Genomic DNA, 14170 nt, shown 5'->3' with positions numbered 1-14170 from the left:
AGATAGTTAGAACATTATCTTCATTTTGCAGCTGAGGAAATGGGTTCAGAAAAAGTGAAGCAACTTACGGTTAAATGTTATAGACCTTTATGGCTATAATTTCACTCATACTTCACTCCTGGGAGAGAGTAAAGAAAAACCTTTATGCAGTTCTTTCTTAACCAGATATTTCTTTACATTTTTCTTTGAATTCAGAATCATCGATAATGTGAGAGGTGAACTGCAGAAACGCCAGTGGATCATCTTTGATGGAGATGTTGATCCTGAGTGGGTTGAGAACTTAAACTCTGTACTAGATGACAATAAACTACTAACCTTGCCAAATGGAGAGCGTCTCAGTCTTCCACCCAATGTAAATTGTGCTCCTTTACGTTTTTATTGTTTAAATATTCTTTCTTCACTATCTAGCTGAAATTCAGTCTGACACTATTAGCAAAAGTTATGAAAGTACGATTCTTTTTCAGTTGCCATGTATGTGAGTAGGCGTCTAAACTGGAAAAAATTAAAGTTAGTCACAATCTTGGTTGCTAAATTGTCTCTTCCTTTGGGTAGTAAATGCCATTTTGAAGAGAAGGGAGTAATAAGACATAACTGAAAAAGTATCAGCATTCTGCTTTTTATAATCTGATATGCTAATAACCCAATTATGAAAATAGTTATTTATCAGAAGCCTGTAAAAATAATGACTTGGTGGGTGGGCTGTAGGGGTGTAAAACTAGGCAGTTCTGAGAGGTGAGAGGAATACTGTTTAGGTCTTAAATGTCTAGAGCTAGATTTTGCAACTCTAAAAACTGAACTGTAGTATCAGTTTAAGAAACAGAAGGCCTATTCCTCTTGACCGTTTGTTAATCTTGTCATCAGTTAGCCAAGTTCTGGGTTTTTATCCAAGTAGATGGTAGCTTTTGTAATCATGACCTAATAAACCTGGATCCTGTGGTAATCATTTTGTGACCATCCTGTTTCAAGAGAGGCAGCTCGACATGGTGGCTAGAAAACTGGCCTTGAAGGTGGAAAGTCCTGGATTCAGAATCCTGCCTCTGACACAAACAGGCTGTATGATCAAGGGCAAGTCATTCCGTCTTTTTGCCAGTCACCTCTCTAAGAATAAATGTCAGAGAAAGGTCTTGCCCTGCAGAGAGGTTACCTAGAGGATCCTATGCTAGTGAAATCACAGTCTAGCCATTATCCTTACACAGAATCCACTATCAAGAATTTTCTTGGCTAAGATACATACATTAAAACCTTCTTGGCCTCAGTTTGCATTTGTATAAATAATTCTTCATCTTCTAGGAAGGAAATGTAGGTGAATATTCTGATTGTGGGAACTAGCTTGCATTGAACCCTTTCTTTCTATGACACTGTAATTTTTCTGTGTATAAATAGATGAAGGAATTGAATATTTAGCTACACAGCAACAAATCTATTGCTTGTGTTCTTTCTAGGTGAGAATTATGTTTGAAGTACAAGATTTGAAATATGCAACACTGGCCACAGTATCAAGATGCGGAATGGTCTGGTTTAGTGAAGATGTTCTGAGTACTGACATGATATTCAATAACTTCCTGGCCAGACTGCGAAGCATCCCACTGGATGAAGGTGAAGATGAAGCCCAGCGCAGACGGAAGGGGAAGGAGGATGAAGGTGAAGAAGCTGCTTCACCAATGTTGCAGGTAGGATTTAAAGCATCTTGCAGTAACTGTAGCAGATGTTTTAGAAATGAAGAATGTCACAGCAGACATTTGACAGTATTCCTAGAGTCTGAGGGACTGCTTCCAGGATGAAGGTTCTTGACCCCTTTGGACAGTCTGACAAAAGGCTATGGACTTCACAGAATAATTTTTTTTTAACATACAAAATACGTAGGATTAACAAAGAAACTTATTATATCAAATACATTTATTGAAAAAAGAAGGTCATGGACCCTAGGTTAAGAATCTCTGTTTTAGGAGGTGGCTGAGAACTCAAGTGTTAACTATGTAAAAATTTTTACACCGAATTTTTTTATTGTAGCCATGAGATCCACTCACCTTGTGGTTGGTGTTAAAAAAAAATTCTAGGCTATTGATAATAACTATTAATTTACCTATTTTATAGATCCAGAGAGATGCAGCAACAATTATGCAGCCATATTTCACATCTAATGGATTGGTCACTAAGGCACTTGAGCATGCTTTCAAGTTAGAGCACATCATGGACCTCACTCGGTTACGATGTCTTGGCTCCCTTTTCTCCATGTTGCATCAGGCCTGCCGAAATGTTGCGCAGTACAATGCAAACCATCCTGACTTTCCCATGCAAATAGATCAACTAGAACGCTATATTCAGGTAATTTAAACTATTGAAATTGAAATAACCGCTAAGCTTAGAGGCTAGTCTTCTGTTTTAAAATAGAACGGTTTTTTGTTTTTTTTTTTTTTTAGATTTTAAGATAGCTGAATCTTTACTCTGACTGGGTAGCTTCATCTCTTACCTTGTAATTTGTAGAAAATTAAATTGTAATTCCTCTTCCAACAGCGATACTTGGTTTATGCCATCTTGTGGTCTTTATCTGGAGATAGTCGTCTGAAAATGAGAGCTGAGCTGGGGGAATACATCAGAAGAATTACTACTGTGCCACTGCCCACCGCACCTAATATACCCATAATTGATTATGAAGTAAGTGCTTGTAGGTTCTGATCTTCCCAGATTTATTTCAAAACCCACATTTCTGTTTAATGTTTGTGGGCTGATAGGTTTAATTCACCCCAAGAACATACTTGCAGTGAATTTAAACTTTATTTTGTTAAAAATGGTGAGAAATTTGGTTTTCATATGTTGGTGTTGAGGGACAGCAAGAAATGCAAGTATTCTAGGAGTGAATCCATGGCCTCAGCCTGGTGTAGTGGAAATGTTTGGGGTTGGAGGAATTGGGTTCATTCTCTAATAACTCTCCTACTTATCATCTGGGCAGACATAGGCAGATTTCTTCCCTTAGTTTCCTCATCTGTAAATTATCTGGCTGCATTATCTTCAATGTTCTTTCTAGTTCTAGATGCTGTGATTCATATTGAAAGTTTTAGTGTATGTGAATGTAAACAAGCAGTATGGTACAAGGAACTACCCTAACCTAGTATTCCTTGTTTTATAGGTTTCTATTACTGGTGAATGGGCACCATGGCAGTCCAAGGTTCCTCAGATTGAAGTAGAGACACACAAGGTTGCTGCTCCTGATGTTGTCGTACCAACCTTAGACACAGTTCGTCATGAAGCACTCTTGTATACCTGGCTAGCAGAGCATAAGCCTTTAGTGCTGTGTGGACCACCAGGTTCTGGAAAGACTATGACTCTCTTTAGTGCTCTCAGGGCTTTGCCTGATATGGAGGTAAAAGAAAAGCAGCATGCCAACTGAGATGTCATAGACTTAAAACTCTAGTATTTGCATTAAAACACTTTTCTCTCCCTACCCCTTTCTCTTTGACTTTGTTTAGGTTGTTGGGCTTAACTTCTCAAGTGCTACTACTCCAGAACTCCTTCTAAAGACCTTTGATCACTACTGTGAGTACAGGCGTACACCAAATGGAGTGGTGTTGGCCCCAGTTCAGCTTGGAAAGTGGTTGGTTTTGTTTTGTGATGAAATTAACTTGCCAGATATGGATAAATACGGAACACAGAGGGTCATATCATTTATCAGACAGGTTTGTATACTTTAAAACAGCTATAAATTAATTGTGTCTGTCATATCTGACAAAGTTTCCCATGTTATCCTTGTGAACAAGGGATCTGGGCTTGATGGTCATATATAGTGATAGATTAAGGTCAACTTGGAGGGCAGTCTCTAGCAGAACATCCTAAGGTTCTGTCCTTAGATATTTCTGTCAGAAGTATTGATGAAAACAAAGCTGGCACTCTTCTCGTTTTGCATTTGACTTGAAGCATAAAGAAATGGTTAACTCATTTTAGATAACTGAATCCAGATTGAAAAAGTTTGACAGGTTAGCATGGTGGGCCAAATAAAATGAATTTTAATAAGGATAAATCTAAAATTATAATGCTTGAGTTCAGAAAATCAGCTTCATTGGTATGTTAGAGTAGATATGACTAGATAATAGATAATAGTTTTATGAGAGATCTGGAGATTTTATTGGACTACAAGTTTCATATGAGTCAAGGGAGTGATGTGACACAAAAACACAAAGAAAAACCCAAAAACTACAAAAAGCTTGTCACTGTCCTAGATTATATGAAGAAGACCATAGTGTCTAGGATGAGGGTGGTGATGGTTGCCTATACTCTCCCTTTCCACGCTGTAGCTGGAATTCATTTGTTAGGAGCCATAGTTTAGGAAGGACATAGGCTTGCATTGTGCTTAGAATAAGGTATCCAAAATTGTAATAGGCTTTGAGATAGTCAGATGAAGAGCTATTGAAGGAAATGTGAGTGTTGCCCTGGGAAAGAGAAAACTTAAGAGAGAACATCATAGCTCTCAAGTAAGAGGAGGTATTAGTTTGTTTGTGGTACCAGATGGCCGGCAAAACTAGGAGCAACACGTGAAAGTAGTAAAGAGGCAAATTTTGACTTTGTTGTAAGGAAAAAGGACTTTAAAATTAGAGCTAACCATAAGTGAAGTGAACATTATCTTTGGAAGTAATGATGTTCTTCATTGATGTTCTTCAAGAAGAGTCTGGACAGTCTAGTTTTGAGATGTTGACAAGAGATTCCTTTTCAGGTATGAATTGGATCTCGCATCATTCTTCAGTTCTCCATTTCCCTTAATTCTCCACTAGGGAATTGGGGGAAAAGATTATTTTATCTTATACGGGAGTATTTCTCTTATATTCTTTAATTATGTCTTTCTAATGCTTAGATTCTATGATTGTAATCTTTTATATTCCCATTTTTGTCCTTCAGATGGTAGAACATGGAGGATTCTACCGAACATCTGACCAAACATGGGTAAAACTGGAGAGAATTCAGTTTGTTGGAGCTTGTAATCCACCTACTGATCCTGGAAGAAAGCCCCTCTCACACAGGTAATGACCTTGCGCATTTCATAATTTTAGCACAAACCCAACATTACTTGTAATTTGATTTACCCAAATAAAATCCAAGTTTCATAGAGTAGTACAAATCTACTAGAGGTAGTACCCATGCTTTACTTAGGGATTCTCAGTTCTTGGTCTGTCTCTGCTGGGTGACCTTAGACAAGTGATTTCGCTTTTGGAGACCTTGGTTTCCCTACATATAAAACAGAATCTTTTCAGTTCTTAGCTTTATGACTCATTCTGATTCCTCACAAGCATTCTCCCTGGCTTTTTTCCCCTTTTTGTTGTTTTAGAAAAACTATTTTATTCTTAAATGAACACACCTCATCTTCCTAGCTTTCTGTATTTGGTACCATTTGATTTTGCCCTTTGAGTACCCACAGAGCCAAACCAACAATATCATGGAATTGAAATCTAGAGTTGACTATAAGGACAGTGATACTTTGTTACTTTTAGTTAGTTCCTTTTCATATCTAGCAAATGAGACTTGCAAGCAATGATTTGGACCAAAATGGGAGAGAGGATAGTAAATGCTTGTTGGATTTGGTTTGAATGGTTAACTTGATTTTTAGATGAAAATTCCTATCTAAAATGGTTTGTTGGCTTTCACCAGATTTTTGCGCCACGTACCTGTAGTGTATGTGGATTATCCAGGACCCGCATCACTAACTCAGATTTATGGCACATTTAACCGAGCAATGCTGAGACTCATTCCATCTCTTCGAACATATGCAGAACCTCTTACAGCTGCGATGGTTGAGTTCTATACAATGTCTCAGGTACTTTTCACACATATATATTTGCATAAAATAATTACCTTACTTGTGTGTGACACACTTTTAACTTTCAATTCAACAAATGTTTATTAAATATCTCCCAACATCCGGAGCACGCTGCACTACATGTTGGGAATATAGAATAATGATCAAGGAGCTTATGTTCTCTATCTACTGTTGTTATCTCATAGTAAAATATTCTTATGTAACTTTTAAACTTTTGTAACTTTTCAGGAGAGATTTACTCAGGACACTCAGCCTCATTACATCTATTCACCCCGTGAAATGACCCGATGGGTAAGGGGTATCTTTGAAGCCTTGAGACCCTTGGAGACTTTGCCTGTTGAAGGACTTATTCGAATTTGGGCACATGAAGCTCTCCGTCTCTTCCAAGACAGGTATGGAAAATGAAGTGTGTGAAAATAGAACGTATTTGGAATTTTTGTTCTCTGAAATGACAAGCAGTTAACCATACTGTATTCAGCTTTCAGTGTTGATTACTCACATTCTTTAATGTAAGTAACTTTTCCCCTCCTAGATCCATGAGCAGGAGCTTATTATGAATTGAATGAGAAAAGAAACTTTTACTCATATGAGCTATCTTGATATTCCCTCCTCACTGTGCTTACCACGGTACCTGGCACATAGGACCTATTTAATAAATATTTGTGGACTCCTGTGGTAACCATAGTCATCATTCCCCTTGCCCATTCCGTGTCAGGGATGACCCTGTGTTCAATTAAAGTTCAGTTCAGCAGCGCATGGTACCCAGGTTCTGGGAACATGGGAGACATCTATGTAAAATTGGTTGTCTACCCACATGTCTTATAGTATAAGTAGCATGATGTGAAATAGACAGATGGTACAAAATAATACAGAAGCGTATCAGCCTCTAAGAAGTGCCCCACTTTCTCATTGTGTTAGAGGAGTTACTCTTCACTGTTGAAACCTGACAAATGGGCCCTGCCAACCTGGTAAGACTTCAAGGAAAAACTGTTTTGAATTGTTTTCTGAAGACCAGCCTAGCAACTTATGGCAAGGCCTGTTACCTCACAAATTTTTATAACTTACTGATTGATCCAGTCATTCTGTGCTGTCTCTTCCAGCTTTGTGTCACCAGCATCATCCGCTCTCACTTTTACTCACACTTACTAGCGCAGTAAGTGCCTGAGGCTAATTTGAACTCAGGAAGCTGAGTCTTACTGATTCTAAGCCCAAACTCTATCCACTGCACCATCTAGCTGCAACTTTCTTCTCATAGCATGGTCATATTCTGTTACATTCATATACTATGGTTTGTTCAGCCATACCCCAAGTAAAAAAAAAAAAAACTGCTATAAATACTTTTGTACATTTGGACCTTTTCCTTTTTCTTTGATGTCTTTGAAGTATGGGCTTAGTAGTGTTACTGCTGGGTGAAAGAGTAGACTCAGTTTAGTAACTTCTTAAACGTAGTTCCGAATTGCTCTCCAGAATGATTGGACCAAGTCACCGTTCTATCAACAATAGAACAGTGTGCCTATTTTCCCATAGTTCCTCCAGATTTATCCCAAGAGCATATAAAAAAAGTGTGTAGGATTTGTATCTAGAACCTTTATCTTCTAAGTCACTGTTTATTCTTTTTCTTAAAAACAGACTCGTGGAAGATGAGGAGAGACGTTGGACTGATGAGAATATTGATATGGTCGCTCTAAAGCACTTCCCTAACATTGACAAAGAAAAAGCCATGAGCAGGCCCATCTTATATAGCAACTGGCTGTCAAAGGTATCTTGAACCTAAATAATCTCATTAATAATATCACCTTTTCTGTTGTCCTTTTATGACTTCTGAATTTGACAGAGTTCTTAAATGGAGCTGCTTTTGCATTAGGTCTTTATAGTTAGAGTAATCTCAAGCGGGGAATGAGAACTTGTAAAGTAGAAAGCAAGCTTCTTGAAGGGAGGCACTGCGTAGTTTTGTCTTTGTATCCACAATGCCTTGCTCAGAGTAGATGCCCAGTAAATGTCAGTGGAATGGAATGGAATTGGTTCTTTTTTTCCCCTCACTTTTCTGAAATGGTGTCTCCAATACCAGAGAGTCCAAGCTTAGTAATAGAATGTAATGCTTCCTTTTTCTGCAGTGTTAAGAATTTCTGGCATTACTTCCAGAGTCACACAGGGTTTTTGTTCTTATTTAAATATAGACAGCTATTCCCCCCCAAATTTGACTTGTATAAAACCTGTGGCTTGTAATCAGTGCTGTACATAATTTCTTATTAAGGGATTTTGTTTTATGGGGGCATGATACCTACATTTGTGTTAGCATGTCAGTGAAGCAGTCTGGATTTTGCCAGTTTAGTGCAGCTGGGGCAGGGTTATTGCATGATTGATAGGGCTTCTCTAAATCATGTTGATCTTTATCTTTTCGTTACCTATTAAGATATTTTACTAAAGGTATGAATATATCTTACATTTATGTATCATGTAATGATTTCAAAAATGTTTTTACAAATGTTATTTCATTTAGCTTTCATCACAGCCCTATGAAATAGGCCAAAAATTATAAAATAATGTCCTTTAAGTTTCCTATCATAGTTATTTATAAGCATTTTTAAATTTTTAAGGCTAGAAAAGCTGCTCTTGACCCTAAATATGTTTGTGTTCTCTTAGCTTCAAGTATATATGGAACCCTTAAAACTTAAGTATTTAATTCCTTAAATCTCAATTAAGTTCTATTTTGGACATCTTGGCTTGTCATTCTTGTTGATACAGTTCTCCTTACTTGAGTCAAATATGGCTGTGGAGGTATATGCATTTTTGTGTGGTATTTTTTTGTTTTTGGTAGGATTACATACCAGTAGATCAAGAAGAGTTGAGAGATTATGTCAAAGCTAGGTTGAAAGTGTTCTATGAAGAAGAACTTGACGTGCCCCTTGTGCTGTTTAATGAAGTTTTAGATCACGTCCTCAGGATTGACCGGTAGGTGTAATGCTGCCATTCCTTGGGTGAGAATGAATGGATGCTGCAATTTACTGAAAAACAAAGCAAAACAAACCCTTCTTTCCAGTAAAAATTTTGAATATAAGTCCTAAAATGCATAAGACATAAGACTTTATCTTCCATAATACGTCTAGATCTTAGAACTTTTTGTATTGATTCATCTGGAGAGTGACATGAAAAACTTATGAACATTGCATTGGGTTGTCTTATTTTTTAATATTTTTCAGAATCTTCCGTCAGCCTCAAGGCCATCTGCTGCTTATTGGAGTTAGTGGAGCAGGAAAGACTACTCTTTCCAGATTTGTTGCTTGGATGAATGGTTTAAGCGTCTATCAGATTAAGGTAGGTACAACCTGATGTCCCTTTACGACACCAAAAGCCTGTGCATTTAATATTATTTCAGTTGCTAACTTACAGTGTTTCCCTAGAACAGGGGTGAGGAACCCATGGCCTCAAAGCCTGTAGGTCCTCAGATGTGTCCCTTTGACCAATTCTAAACTTTACAGAACAAATCCCCTTAATAAAAGAATTTGTTCTGCAAAACTTGGACTCTGTCAAAAGACCGCACCCAAGGACTTAGAAGGCCATATGTGGCCTTGAGGCTGCAGATTTCCTACCCCTGCTGTAGAAGAATAAGATCCCATGTCATAGGTTAATTTTATCCTATGAATTAACTTCATAGGTCCACAGAAAGTACACTGGTGAAGATTTTGATGAAGATCTCAGGACTGTGTTGAGACGTTCTGGCTGTAAAAATGAGAAGATAGCATTCATCATGGATGAGTCTAATGTACTGGATTCTGGGTTCCTAGAGCGAATGAACACCCTCCTTGCCAATGGAGAGGTAATTTAATAAAACATTGAATTAGACCTATCTGGTAATTACCGAATATTTGAAAATGTGATTCATTTTTTCCCTTTAGGTTCCTGGTCTTTTTGAGGGAGATGAGTATGCCACCCTTATGACTCAGTGTAAAGAGGGTGCACAGAAAGAAGGCTTAATGCTGGATTCACATGAGGAATTGTACAAATGGTTCACTAGCCAAGTTATTCGCAATCTCCACGTTGTGTTTACCATGAACCCTTCTTCCGAGGGACTAAAAGACAGAGCAGCCACTTCACCCGCTCTTTTCAATAGGTAACCTGATGCGCTGTCACTTTCTGTTTCAGGCACCGTCCCTTAGGTTCCTGATTTACCACAGAGGAAACGCTGTTGTATGGAAAGACATAAGACTCTGTCTTTTTTAGGTGTGTGCTCAACTGGTTTGGGGACTGGTCCACTGAAGCCCTCTATCAAGTCGGCAAAGAATTCACTAGTAAAATGGACCTTGAGAAGCCAAATTATGTCGTACCAGATTATATGCCAGTGGTTTATGATAAGTTACCGCAGCCACCATCCCACCGGGAAGCCATTGTGAATAGCTGTGTGTTTGTTCATCAGACTCTTCATCAGGTAGATTCTGTCACTAAACTAATTGGCAACAATCACATGTAGCCTACATATAAACCTAATTGATGTCCCCATGTTACAGTGCAAGAAGGTATTGTAGAAAATCTGTAGTGTGAAGCTTATTCTTACCAAGGTCAACAAAAAGAAAATGATTTTTTTTTTAAATGTTTATTTATAATCAAAATTATATAATTGAACCATAATGAAATGCTTTTCAGTAATAGAAAAGCAGTGCTGTAATTGTAGGGAATCGCAGTCATGCTGTTTGACCACGTATAATATTAGGGAATTAAGAATTGAGATGCTATTTAATTTTAATTCATGGAGTGGCTTCATTCCTTGCTTTTGGGTAAGTCAAGGGACATTGGCTGTTTGTACATAGAATTTTAACCATCAAGTTATCTCCTTCCCACTCCACTCCTTTTCATCACATGTAAAAGTCATACAGAAAAATTAAAGTCCTCTCCATTAAGTAATATATGCATATAATATTTATAAATATTTCCAGCTGAGAAATTGGACTTCATCACCCTTATCTAAAAATTACCTTAATTTCCTTTTGAAAGTAAAAGACTTAGTGCAATTAGAATTTCAATATTAAAAATACAGAAAGCATCTTCACAAATACAAGCCCATCTAATTTGCGTCATTCTTTAAATCAGGAGTGTTAAACAAGATATTTAACAGTTACTCATGATCAGAGGTTTCTGGCCGGTAAAATCAATTTACTCCTCGGGTAGAGTTATGATGAATGGATAAGTATGTATTAGTGCTGTGCGAAGCTCTGTGCTAAATGTGGGTGATCCAAATAGGAGAGTGAGGCAGTCTTTGTTCTCAGGGGCTAATAGGACACAACACATGTGGAAAGTTTCAGCTCATGACATATTTTAAATTTCTAAATTTTTGTTTTTTATGAGTACCCTACATAAGGCAGCAGATTTCTTTCTCATTGGAGGCTTTTTTCTTTTTTTTAAATGTTTGTTTATTTTTAGTTTTCAACATTCATTTCCACAAAATTTTGAGTTCCAAATTTTCTCCCCATCTTTCCCCTCCCCCACCCCAAAATGCTGTGCATTCTGATTACCCCTTCCCCCAATCTGCCCTCCCTTCTATGACACTCTTCCCTTATCCCCATCTTCTCTCTTGTCCTGTAGGGCAAGATAGATTTCTATACCTCATTGCCTGTATTTCTTATTTTCCAGTTGCATGCAAAAACAATTCTTAAGATTCGTTCCTAAAACTTCGAGTCCCAACTTCTCTCCCTTCCTCCCTCTCCACCTATCCTCACTGAGAAGGCAAGCAATTCAATATAGGCTTTATATGTGTAGTTTTGCAAAAGAATTCCATAATAGTTACATTGTGTAAGACTAACTATATTACCCTCCATCCTATCCTGCCCCCCATTTATTCCATTGGAAGCTTTTTTGAGAAATGTCATCAGATCCACCAATTCTCCCTTAAAGTCAGCAAATAAATTTCCTTTCTGGGACATATCACTTTCAAGTACTCTCTTAACAGTGTGTCCTCTGCCTGGGCAACACCATCTCTGCTGTAGGTATCTGTGTAATAGAATCCTGTGCCCTGACAAGTCTTGGATTCACAGAGTTAGATCAACTTCCTATCCTTGCCTCCATTTTTAGCCATGTGGCCCCTTTTGAACAAAAAAATCTTCTTAACCTGTTCAGTACTTTCCTTTTGGAATTTGATTCTGCTTACTAGGTGTCCTCTTTATATCTTTCATTTTAAAGGCTAATGCTCGTTTAGCAAAGCGAGGAGGCAGAACTATGGCAATCACACCTCGTCATTATTTAGACTTCATCAACCATTATGCTAATCTATTCAATGAAAAACGCAGTGAACTAGAAGAGCAGCAGATGCATTTGAATGTTGGCCTTAGAAAAATCAAAGAAACTGTTGACCAGGTATTTTAAAAAATATAGTTTTTTTCAATTTGAAGTGAAAGGAGGGTGGGAAGGGAGCCAAGTGGGTCGGGGGGGAATCACTAGCCCCACACTATACACCTGTGCACTGTGATCACAGGTAGAGGAACTACGTCGGGACTTGAGGATAAAAAGCCAGGAGCTGGAAGTCAAGAACGCTGCTGCTAATGACAAGCTGAAGAAGATGGTGAAAGATCAGCAAGAAGCAGAAAAGAAAAAGGTTGCTATGTTGTTTCATTTCCCTAAATTGTAGTAGCTAGTTTTTTGTTCTTTCCCTAAAAAATACTGAATAAATTAAGTAGCAGCCAGTGTGTGACTCCCAAACCACTGTTTCTTTATAGGTTATGAGCCAAGAAATTCAGGAACAGCTGCACAAGCAGCAGGAAGTGATTGCTGACAAACAGATGAGTGTAAAGGAAGATCTTGATAAAGTGGAGCCTGCTGTCATTGAAGCACAGAATGGTACGTGAAGACAGCGAAGGCTGAGCTTCCTAGGAAAAGAGCCTTCAAGATCAGGGCTGACAAACTTGGTTATCTCTGAGGTGATGCCCAGCAGGGTGACACATACTGGCAGGGGAGATTGGCTTTATGTACCTTTCTAAGAGCAAAATGGGTAAATCTTTAAAAAGAAAGACTTTAAGAGGAACATTGTCCTCATCTCAGACAATATAGTCCATAATTCATGAGGAACATACAATTAGGGTGTCGGGAAAAGAGCAGAAGGTTAACAGTTGTGACATCTAGAATCTACTCCTGGCTCTGCAACTAAGTCCGTGTAGGGATCTGGGCAAGTCATTCACGTTTAAGGGTGAGCTGACCAAGGCCCAGAGGTTGAAGTAGTTAAATTAAAAATATCTCTCTTCCAGTTCTGAAATTGAAATCGAAAAACAGTGTTATATATACTTCAGTCTCCTTTTTAATTTAGAGATTGGAGTTTATTTGTTTTAGCCGATTGGGTCATTCATTTGTATGGCATCGTACTTAATGCATCCATTGTATTGAAACACATAATGCCACTTCAGAAGCCAGTACTAAAGCATTCTGGCTCTAAGTTAGTACTTGAAATTGAAGTAGAGACAGCAGTCATTTCTTCTCACTTTTCTTCCCCTCCTTTACTCTGCCAAAATTTGTCTTCCATCTGCAAAGTAATTATATTGACAGTATCTCTCCCTGACCCTTCTGTAATTCATTTTCAGTCTTAGAATTTTTTCTGTTTCATCCTTTTCCTGCCATCAGGTTTTATTGTTTCTAATAATAAAACCTTGGTTTTTTATAGTTTTCTCATTCTTTAAGGTTAAAAAACTCAGGTTCTAGGGCCTTCCATTTAAAACTAATGCCTTATGTAATGGTAACTTCCTTATGGATTCTTTGGGGACAGTGGCTTCTCAACCTTTGGAAATATGGTAAACTGATTTAAATTTTTATTGCTAATTTTATTCAGGATAAGATCTAATTCTACCCTTAATACAACTTTTAGTGGAATTTCAGGATAGGAAGTTACACAGTTCAGCTGATGTAAGATTTGGCCTTTGTTTTAAAATTTTAAATTTCATATGCTCCTATCAATTATAAATCGTGTTTGGCTCTCTCTTTTTCCACTTTGTTTTTTTCTTTCATTGTTTAAAATTCTCTAGTTTTTTGTTTGTCTATAAGGAAATTATTTTATAAGCATGAATCAATTACTAGTAGTAAAGATTTTCCCTGCCAGAAGTAATTTTTTATTCCTTGGTGGTGGTATCTTGCATAGTGAAACTCTCTTTATGATTGTTTTTCAAGGATTCAGTTACTGAGAATGAATGGGAAAACTAGGCTGGAAAGTGCAAAATGAAACATACAGAGATTTTAGATATTGTATAGTTTCCCTGTGTGAATAAGAGAGTTTTACTATGTTATTAGTCTTTTCAAATGTCATTAGGGTGGTCATTGTGAATGATAAGTAACCTGTTCTGCCCATCTGGTGTGTCAATTTGCTGCAGTAAATTTTGCAAAAGTATTGTGCTTCAT

The 14170-nt window shown here is 37.6% G+C and overlaps 1 protein-coding gene across 2 annotated transcripts in view; it reads left to right on the top strand.

The window, feature by feature from the left end:
* DYNC1H1 (dynein cytoplasmic 1 heavy chain 1) overlaps positions 1 to 14170 on the top strand; it is a 95814-nt gene that overhangs the window by 53415 nt on the left and 28229 nt on the right. For both annotated transcript variants that reach the window (XM_072630203.1, XM_072630202.1), the window contains exons 34-51: positions 196 to 352; positions 1443 to 1670; positions 2095 to 2325; positions 2515 to 2655; positions 3128 to 3361; positions 3468 to 3674; positions 4888 to 5009; positions 5635 to 5800; positions 6032 to 6195; positions 7433 to 7562; positions 8622 to 8755; positions 9004 to 9118; positions 9459 to 9620; positions 9700 to 9914; positions 10025 to 10229; positions 11975 to 12148; positions 12267 to 12386; positions 12508 to 12628. In XM_072630203.1, the coding sequence (XP_072486304.1) occupies positions 196 to 352; positions 1443 to 1670; positions 2095 to 2325; positions 2515 to 2655; positions 3128 to 3361; positions 3468 to 3674; positions 4888 to 5009; positions 5635 to 5800; positions 6032 to 6195; positions 7433 to 7562; positions 8622 to 8755; positions 9004 to 9118; positions 9459 to 9620; positions 9700 to 9914; positions 10025 to 10229; positions 11975 to 12148; positions 12267 to 12386; positions 12508 to 12628 (3026 nt within the window). The remainder of the gene's footprint in view (positions 1 to 195; positions 353 to 1442; positions 1671 to 2094; positions 2326 to 2514; positions 2656 to 3127; positions 3362 to 3467; positions 3675 to 4887; positions 5010 to 5634; positions 5801 to 6031; positions 6196 to 7432; positions 7563 to 8621; positions 8756 to 9003; positions 9119 to 9458; positions 9621 to 9699; positions 9915 to 10024; positions 10230 to 11974; positions 12149 to 12266; positions 12387 to 12507; positions 12629 to 14170) is intronic.

Source organism: Notamacropus eugenii, chromosome 1, assembly GCF_028372415.1.
Source record: "Notamacropus eugenii isolate mMacEug1 chromosome 1, mMacEug1.pri_v2, whole genome shotgun sequence".
NCBI classification, from domain to species: Eukaryota; Metazoa; Chordata; class Mammalia; order Diprotodontia; family Macropodidae; genus Notamacropus; species Notamacropus eugenii.
The sequence above is the reverse complement of the archived record's forward strand: the minus strand, read 5'-3'. Positions and strand labels throughout refer to the sequence as shown.